General features: G+C 48.1%; 1 protein-coding gene across 1 annotated transcript in view; it reads left to right on the forward strand.

The window, feature by feature from the left end:
• The first annotated feature begins 614 nt into the window (after positions 1-614).
• The window catches only part of ACAD9 (acyl-CoA dehydrogenase family member 9), a 31,831-nt gene continuing 22,838 nt past the window's right edge, over positions 615-9,607 (forward strand). The window contains exons 1-3 of the mRNA XM_004702512.2: positions 615-755; positions 5,293-5,386; positions 8,207-8,308. Of these exons, the coding sequence (XP_004702569.1) occupies positions 615-755; positions 5,293-5,386; positions 8,207-8,308 (337 nt within the window). The remainder of the gene's footprint in view (positions 756-5,292; positions 5,387-8,206; positions 8,309-9,607) is intronic.

Genomic DNA, 9,607 nt, shown 5'->3' on the forward strand with positions numbered 1-9,607 from the left:
TTTGGGGAACAGCAGCAGACTCCACGGGCGGACTTCACGGGCATTTGGAAATAGTTCTTTTCAGGGCGGCCTCTTTCCGGCCAGGCCACAGGCGGATCTCTCGGGACTCCAAGGATGTCTGAACACACGTGAGATACGAAGGGAGACAAAATGACCCCCTCGAAAGCCATCCCTCGGGCGGAAAATGCGGCATTGCTGTGAGCGTCGGTCCAGAGAGAACTTCGCCGGCATTCCTGTGCTTCCATCGCTCCCCGTCCTCTGGGAGGAAGCGGGTGGGGGCAGTCGGCGGGCCGCTCATCAAGCTCCGCAGTAGAACCTGGGGAGATTCCCAGGTTGGGGTTTTTCAGACCATGCAAACCTTCCCCGCGGGCCACGAGCCCAAGAACGACGCAGGTGGCCGGGCGGCCCGCCACCTCCACTCCACCCGAGCGGCTGGAAGCGGCGCGTGCGCACTGGCGGCCCGGCGGGGCGCGGGGCGGGGCCGGGGGCGAGGGGCGGGGCGCTCCCTCCGCGCAGACCTCTGGCGTCATCACGCGGCGCTCGCCCTGAGCACTGGCTGCTACGGCTCGGAGCGGGAGCAGGTGCTCGCGGCTTGTGGAGCGGCTGCGGGCAGCATGAGCGGCTGCGGCCTCTTCCTGCGGGCGGCGCGGGCCGGCCCGACGCTAGCGGCGTTCAAGGCGAACCAGCGCTCGCTGCGCACCAGCCCGCCGAGCCGAGCTTTCGCCAAGGAGCTCTTCCTAGGCAAAATCGAGAAGGTAATGCCGCCGCGGGCTCTCTGGCTCCTAGCAGGCTGGCCTGGGGTCGAGCTCAGCCAGACAAGAATCACGTGCGCGCTGGGCGTTTTAGAACTCAGCCTTCCCAGGTCCTGGGGGTCAGGGCATCTGTGGTTGGACAAGCGTCCGAACTAATTCTTTTCAGGTCGATTTGGGAAATGCTAGGTTATGAGGTTGCTAAGCGAGGCTTCCTCTGTGATTGCGTAGAACATTCCCTCCTCCGTCGGATTCCAGCGGCTCCCAGGCTTCCATGGCTAACCCCCAAACCTGAACTTGCTATTCAGGTTCCTCGGAAGTCTCGTCCAATATACTGGCTTCACCCCATCCCTCCCAGCCCGTTACCCAATCCAGCCGTCTTACCCATCTTGGGAGACTTGGATTTGAATTTGACCTTGCGCGGTGGGTTAGGCTTTCTATGGTTATCTGCTGGGTCTGGGGGCAAACCCAAGAGTTGCTTGGTGGAGACAGATGAGGGTGCCTGTGTCGTAAAGATCTGCTGTCTCAGTTGCTCTCTGTGAGTCAGAGTTGGTGGCCGTGGACCACTTCTGTGGCCGTGGGAGGCTCTCCTCATGACCCCCCCTGGTAAGCATTCTTCAACCTTCACAGGGAGCTCGTGATGCTTCCACCTCTCAGGTGTGCCTAAAGCCCTTTCTGGGTATGTTTTGCTGCTCTAACAAACACCACACGTGGTTGATGTTGCCAAACAAGTTTATCCTCTCACCATTTAGGAGACTAGCAGTCTGAATTTCAGAGTAGTAGCTCTCGGGGAAGGAGGCAAAGGCCGTGTCTCCTTTCAACATCGGATTCCTCTGAAATAGAGGTCAGACATGCCACTACCCTCCAACTTTTACCAACTGTGAGGCCAACCATCCCACCCACGGCACTCTACTTCTCGGTGGGGTTTGATAATTCATTGTGGTGGCCACAGAACTCAGACCATAGTTTGGAGGTTTCCTGAGGAAGTAACAGGTTACAGCTGAGGTTCAAGAACACTGAGGTAGTTATCTACTTAGCACAGCCTCTTCTCAGCTGTACTACAGGCGGATCTCCTCTGGCCCTCCGCCCCGTATCCTGGCCTCTACCTTACCTGGAAAGTGTTCACGAAGCTCTGCTAGCTTGCCGATAATTATGCAAGGACAGGCACCCTGTGTGTTCACAAGGCCTCCTGCCCGAGGCAGTTCACTCTCTTCTCTGTGGGGCCCACCACACTGTCTTCTGATTCTGCGGCTGCTGCTAATTCTCTTCTGCTTCTCCCAGTCTCCAGGGTTACCTTTTACTGTCTCTCTCCAGCTCCCTCTGTCGGATAGAGGAGGTTCCAAGCACACAGGAACCAGGTGAAGCGCGCCACTCCTGGCGTTTCTTGGTGATCAGGAGGCTCAACCTTCTGCTTTGGAATTGGGTCTCTCTTATTTTTATTTATTTTAAAAATAATTTTATTGGGGGCTTGTATAGCTCTTATCACAATCCATCCGTACATCCATTGTGTCAAGCACGTGTACGTAGGTTGCCGTCATTCTTTTCAAAACATTTTCTTTCTACTTGAGCCCTTGGTTTCAGCTCCTCATTTTCCCCCTCCCTCATCAGCCTTGATAAATTTATAAATTGTTATTATTATTTTCCTATCTTATACCGACCACTGTCTCCTTTCACCCATGTTTCTGTTCGTCCCCCTGGAAGAGGGGGTGGGGGTAAACACTGGTCATTGTGATCGGTTCCCCCTTTTAAATCTCTCTTAAATCTAGTGGGATGGCAAAACTGACCAATCCCCTTATTAGGATTCCGTACACCTTATTTGTATGGTTCCGTCCAGACCAGGGTGCCATGCACCTTAAAAACAATGAGAACCACAGTCACTCCAGTCAGTTCCAACTCACAGTGACCCCGTAGGGCAAGTAGAACCACCCCACAGGCTTGCCAAGGCTGTGAATCTTTACAGCAGCAGGCTGCCTGTCGTGTGCCTTCGGAGTGGCTGGTGGGTGTGCACCACCCGTTTTTCATTTTAACAGTCTAACCTACTCTACATTAATTAGGTTAATGCATAACCTAGTCTGCCACTGGAACTCCCGTTCACCTCACTTAGATTATTAGTAGCTCCCCAAGCCTTAGGTTGGCCTCATTTGCATAGTCGTTTCCCACCCAATCATCTGGTGGGCACCACAAAGGCTCTGGCTACAAGGGCTCTATTGAGTAACTCCTCCCCTCTGTTTCCTTATCCAGTGCCTCTGCCCCTCCCCAGTCTGACCTTAGACCACAGCAGGTCTTTTCTTCCACTTGCTCACCGAGCACTTAGCATCAGCGTTGGTCCTGGTACTCTCACAGACGCCCTTAATCTGGTAGGAAGTACTGGTTTCTCGACCTTCAGGGTCTACAGAATGTGACCATTTCTAAGCACCTTTACCATTACTGGTTCAGGCCATGTCCCCTCTCAGCACATCATTAGACAATTGAGCAGGAAAGTGGCAAAAATGCGTAGAATCTCAGAAAAGACTAGTTTTTCACGCCATGTACACAGACATTCCTATGATCTGGGCTTGGATTTCTTTTTCTTTACAGGCAGAGAGGGAAAGGATACATTGAGACTAGAATGGATATGCTGGCATCTAGAGATTTGGGTTGTTGTTTTTTTTATCGTTTCATTGGGGGCTCGAGATTTGGGTTTTAATTTCCTTTTGGAAATTTCACTGTGGCCAAATTGTTGCGGATTGGAATAAATGACAGCCACTATAATGTCTTGAAATTTAGAAGAGTCTTTATTCAGCTAGCGGGGCTACCGAGAAACTAAAGACGTTTCCCTCTGCAGCAGCCCTGAGTGAACTTCTCAGTCCATCTTTAAGGCCGAAAAAGTCATTTATCACCAGTCTAGGGTTCAAGCAAGTGTGAATAGAAGGAGAAAGCAAAATTAATGGATTAATTGTACTTTAAGAAGAGTAAGTGGGTAGGAAGCGAGCCAGTCAGGGTGCAGTATAGCACCAATGAAACATATAACTTTCCTCTAGCTCTGTAATGCTTCCTCCCCCGGCTTTTTTTGTTCCCATTTTACCTTACAAATCTGGCTAGACCAGAGGATGTACACTGGTACAGATAAGAGCTGGAAACACAGGGAATCCAGGACAGATAAACCCCTCAGGACCAATAATGAGAGTAGCCATACCACGAGGGTAAGGGGAAGGTGGGGGAGAAAGGGGGAACCTATCACAAGGATCTACATATAGCCCCCTCCCAGGGGGACGGACAGCAGAGAAGTGGGTGAAGGGAGACATCGGTCAGTGTAAGACATGAAAAAATAATAATTTATAAATTATAAGGGTTCATGAGGGAGGGGAAAAAATGAGGAGCTGATACCAAGAACTCAAGTAGAAAGAAAATGTTTTGAAAATGATGATGGCAACAAATGTACTTGACAAATGTGGTTGACACAATGGATGTATGTATGGATTGTATAAGAATTATACAAGTCCCAATAAAATAATTTTTAAAACAAGAAAAAAAAAGCAAGGCACATTCCTTATCATAAAAGAAACAATACCAAAATTGATGACAACATCCTGGTGATCATGACAAGATTACACCGTTCAGATTACAACATCAAAGGGAACAATCTTGAGAGATAATCAAAATAAACTATATTGAAGAATAGTCAAAACTCATTGTAGTGTCCAGGGATCATCACCAGCAGAGACTCTCCCATCAGGGGAGGGAGAATGGACTGGTCAACTAGCAGTCACCTTTTGAGATGGGAGGGAGGAATGGGCAAGTCACTTAGCAGCTTACAAAAATGGAGTTTCTTTTGCTTGTCTGCCTCAAAATGATTATCGATCATGGCAGCGTCGATCCAGTGTGAGGGTTTAAATTCCTGGGAATTTTGTCTCATTGATTTTCCCCATGGCATCCATGACGTACATATGGTCTGCCAAGGCTGCAGGCAGAGATTATCAAAGAACAAGCCCAAGCCCACTGCTGTGGAGTCTATGCTGACTCAGGGCAATCCTGTAGGCCAGGGGCGAACTGCCCCTCTGGGTTCTTGACACTTTCAGCAGACAGCCGTACATCGGTCCCGCAGAGCAGCCAGTGAGTTTGAACCTCCAAGCGGCCACCTTGTGAGCAGCTCCATGCGCCTCCAGGGCTCCTTAGCAAGAGGGTGAGCCCGGCAGAGCGGGAACCACAGACTCAAAGGACTTTCCCTAAACCTCACCTTTCAATTCGCTCAGCAATTTAGCAAATGATCATCTTCCCCAAGCAGCCTAGAGAAAGAAATGTGAATTCCCTAGGGTGATTAATGTGAACGATTACTTGAAAAAAATAAGTACTAATGATTCTGAGAAAGCTCACTTTATTCTCACAGGAAGGGCAAAACTGACCAGGCCCTTCATAGTAGACCCCTGCACCCTATTTGCATGCGCCCTCCCAGTCATTTGGTGGGGGGTCATAAAGACTGTGGATAGAGACACCCACTAAGTGGTATGACTTCCCTTCGGAAAGACACTAAGTTAAATTATCAGTAAATGCTTGTCATTTTTAGAAAGAAGTTTTCCCATTTCCAGAAGTTCGTCAAGATGAACTTAATGAAATTAATCAGTTTGTGGGACCAGTAGAAAAATTCTTCACTGAAGAAGGTATGTCTGATTTCCTTTATCATTATAGTGTTCTTATATATTTTAGAGATAGCTGTGCTATTGATAAAGGTCTAATCTCAAATTCCTGTCAGTTTGTTGTACTGTGGTGGGCGGGTGTTGCTGAGATGCTGGAGCTATGTCACTGGTCTTTCAAAGCGGAGCTTCCAACCAAGCACCGGTTGTAAGCAGGAACAGGCTGTCCACTTCTGAGGAATTGGCCACTAAAAACTTCGCCAACAGCTGCAGCTCAGTTAGAGTGCTGGAAGGTGAACCCTTGCGGTCAGAAGGCGCTCAGATATGACGAAGGAAGAGTTAGCTTCTCGAACTAGAGTCGGTCATGGGGATGTGGGTTGCGAAAAGCCTTTGGGACCTTCATTTGTCGATGGGGTGCTATTCAGAACGAGGGGAAACAACTGCAAGTGTCTATTAGTAATGGGCACTTGAAGTGTAAAACATGTGAATCTAGGAAAATTGGAAGTCATGAAAAATGGAATGCATAAAGATCTATATCCTAGGCATTGGTGAACGGAAATGGACTGGTATTGGCCGTTTTGAATCAGACAATCAAATGGTTTACCATGTGTGGCGTCACATTCATTGTCAGAAAGGACATTTCAAAATTGATCTGTGATGGGATAATCTAGATCAATCCCCATACAAAGAAATCCAGTCAGTACGACTACCATTCAAATGTCTGCACCCACCACTAAAGCTCTCACTCCGATCCACTGCCATGGAGTCATGGCTGGTTCAGAGAGACCCCGTGGGACAGGGTAGAACTGCCCCGGTGAGGTTTAAACTGTAACTCTATGGGAGAAGAAAGCCCCATTTTTCTTCCTCGGAGCAATTGGTGGTTTTGAGCTGCTTATACAGCTCTTATCACAATCCTTATATCCTTCCATTGTGTCAAGCACATTTGTACATTTGTTGCCATCATCATTCTCAAAACATTTTCTTTCTACGTGAGCTCTTGGTATCAGCTCCACATTATTTTCCCCTCCCTCCCTCTCCCTCCTTCGCCCTCCCTCCATCATGAACCTTTGATAATTTATAAATTACTATTATTTTGTCATGTCTTACACTGACCTATGTCTCCCTTCACCCACTTTTCTGTTGTCCGTCCCCCTGGGAGGGGGAGATATGTAGATCATTGTGATCAGTTCCCCCTTTTCTCCTCACCTTCCCCTTCCCCTCCTGCTGTCACTACTCATTATTGGTCTTGAGGGTCTATTTGTCCTGGATTCCCTGTGTTTCCAGCTCTTATCTGTACCCAGGGACATGCTCTGGTCTAGCCAGATTTGTAAAGTAGAATTGGGGCCATGATCGTGGAGGAGAGGAAGCATTAAAGAAGTAGAGGAAAGCTGTGTGTTTCATCGGTGCTATACTGCACCCTGACTGGCTCTTCTTCTCTCTGAGACCCTTCTGTAAGGGAGTGTCCAACTGTCTACAGATAGGCTTTGGGTCTCCACTCCTCATTCCCCCTCATTCACATTGATATAATTTTTGTTCTGGGTCTTTGATGCCTGATAGCCTGATCCCATTGACAGCTCATGATCACACAGGCTGGTGTGCTTCTTCCATGTGGGCTTTGTTGCTTCTCAGCTAGATGGCTGCTTGTTTATCTTCAGGCCTTAAAGACCCCAGAAGCTATATCTTTTGATAGCCGGGCACCATCAGCTTTCTTCACCACATTTGCTTATGCACCCATTTTGGCTTCAGAGATCATGTGGGGAAGGTGAGCGTCACAGAATGCCAGGTGATTAGAACAAAGTGTTCTTGTGTTGAGAGAGTACTTGAGTTGAGGCCCGATGTCTGTCTGCTACCTTAATACTTACCATATAAATATATGTACATAGATCTATTTCCCTATCGTTACATATAAATATATTTACATATGTGCATTCCTGTATTTAGACCTCTGTAAATGCCCATTTGCCTCCTAGTTCTTGCCTCTCTTTCCTTTTACTTTCCTCTTGTCCCACTCTCATATTCAGCCTTCATTTGGGATTCAGTAATTCCTCTCAGTTACATTGCCCTTGATCAAGTCCTACCCCGCATCGTGCGCCCTCATTGCCATTGACTTTAGATCACTTGTTGTTCCCTTGTCCCTGGGTTTGTTAACACCTGCTTCCTTTCCCAGGGGTCCAGGGAGTTTCTATTCAAGGGGGAAAAGCAATTCAGAAAAAGGTGAGAGCGGTGGCACACATTAGGAATATAATCAATGAATTTTGCTTGTAGAAACTTGAATTGGTTTTTGTTTTGTGCTGTGTATTCTCAGTAACAAAAAATGTTTTTAAAAAAATAATTGTGATTGTATCAATTCAGACCCAAAGGGACCCCACAATTCAGAATAGCCCCGCCCCTGTGTGCTTCTAAGGCGGTAAACCTTTATGGGAGCAGAAAGGCTCATCTCCCTCCCACCGTGGCTTCTGGTTTCAGACTCTGGACCTTGCGGTTAGTAGCCCCACTCATAACTCATCATGCCACCAGGGATCCTCTATTATTCTAGAAGCCGGTGGTAATTTTTAAAATGTCGAGTTTAGTGTGATTATAGAAACATTTACATCTCTTAAATGTTTGCTGCTGTTTTACAAAGTGAACACACTTCTGTGATTAGCCCCAGATTGAAAAACAGAACACTAAACAGGCACTGGCACTCTGTAAAAAGGTTGACTATATGTTGAATCGACTATGACTAGACATTTTCCAGTTGGGAACAGATTCTGATATCAAGATTGTATATTATATGAAAACGGTTCTGTTTACTTATATCTGTATACACAGTTTGTTTTGCTTAATTAATGTATTTCTTCTTGGCAGTGGACTCTCGAAAAATTGACCAAGAGGGAAAGATCCCAAAAGAAACTTTAGAGAAATTAAAGGACCTGGGTCTTTTTGGAATGCAGGTCCCAGAGGAATATGGTAAGTGAGAGAAGCAATGTGTAAATGATGTGGCTCTTGAAAAACCATCTGTCCAGAATATGGTTGTGTGGGGAAAGATGGCCTTTAAACGAAGTGTGTCGGGTCTAATTGTAAAGTTACTAGAGTTTTTAAAGTAATTTGTGAGCTACATATGAAATGGCTTATCTCAGTGGTTCTCAACCTTCCTAATGCTTTGACCCTTTAATACAGTTCTTCGTGTTGTGGTGATCCCCCAACCATAAAATTATTTTCGTTGCTACTTCATAACTGTCATTTTGCTACTGTTATGAATCGGGCGACCCCTGTGAAAGGGTCATTCAACCTCCAAGGGGATTGCGACCCACAGGTTGAGAGCCGCTGGCTTAACTGATATCTGTGGACTAAGCAAATGACCCGCATGCGTGTGTGCTTCATCTGCTGTGGAAGGAGACCACTCCTGCAGGGCATCCGTGCCTTCTGCTCTCCTGTGGAGGTGAAGGGCTGTGAGTGACCGCAGTGCCACGTGGCTGCTTTCAGTGTTTTCCCCACAGCTAAAGCCTTAGGGTCTGTGAGGCAGATCCCAAGTCCTAGCATAGCCAGCACTTCATGTGGGAAGAACAGTGTGGTAAGGGCTCGCTCAGACCCCAGTTCACCCGGAGCTCTCTGCAGAGGTTGCTGACAGTGCCACATGGCGAGAGCGCGGGAGCCCCTTCGAGCAGGATCCTTTGTCTTGTTGGCTGCTCCCTGAATTCTCTAAGGTCCCAGGGGAAACATCTGACCTTTCGCTCCAGGATCACAGTTTAGGTTTGCCCCACTGATCCGGCCCGTCTCAACAGCAGTCTCTCTCTAATCTGAGTTGGGCATTGGCGTTCTGTAGGGACGAAGATCACAGGCACGAAGTCGGGCTGGAGGTGGGCAGTGTCTCCAAGGACGGAACAGTTAGGACATGCGCAGGCCCTGGGTTTTCTCTGCAGACCGTTTGTCATCAAAGTGTGGTCTGGGGCTCTGCAGCCCTCACCCTGCCTCCTCTGACCTGCTTCCTTGGACGCCTTTGCTGCAACAACCCCAAGTCTATTCAGCGAAGGGTCATGGCGTTTAAGAGAGAACCCCCAAGGGAATTTCTGTGGCAAGTGGTGACCTCGGGAGAAGGGCCGTCTGCTCCCAGGAGCTGTACCCAGGTCCCTGAGTTGAGGGCCCAGCCTGCTGCTGCTGTGTAACCTTAGCCCCCACCTTGTCATTTGTAAAGTGGACACTGGGTCACCCAGCCACTCTGGTGGGATTGTGAATGTTAACATGCAAATTATTCAAGTACAGCAGATT

The sequence above is a fragment of the Echinops telfairi genome, unplaced genomic scaffold (genome assembly GCF_000313985.2).
Source record: "Echinops telfairi isolate 266 unplaced genomic scaffold, ASM31398v2 ScPeMD7_31;HRSCAF=116, whole genome shotgun sequence".
NCBI classification, from domain to species: Eukaryota; Metazoa; Chordata; class Mammalia; order Afrosoricida; family Tenrecidae; genus Echinops; species Echinops telfairi.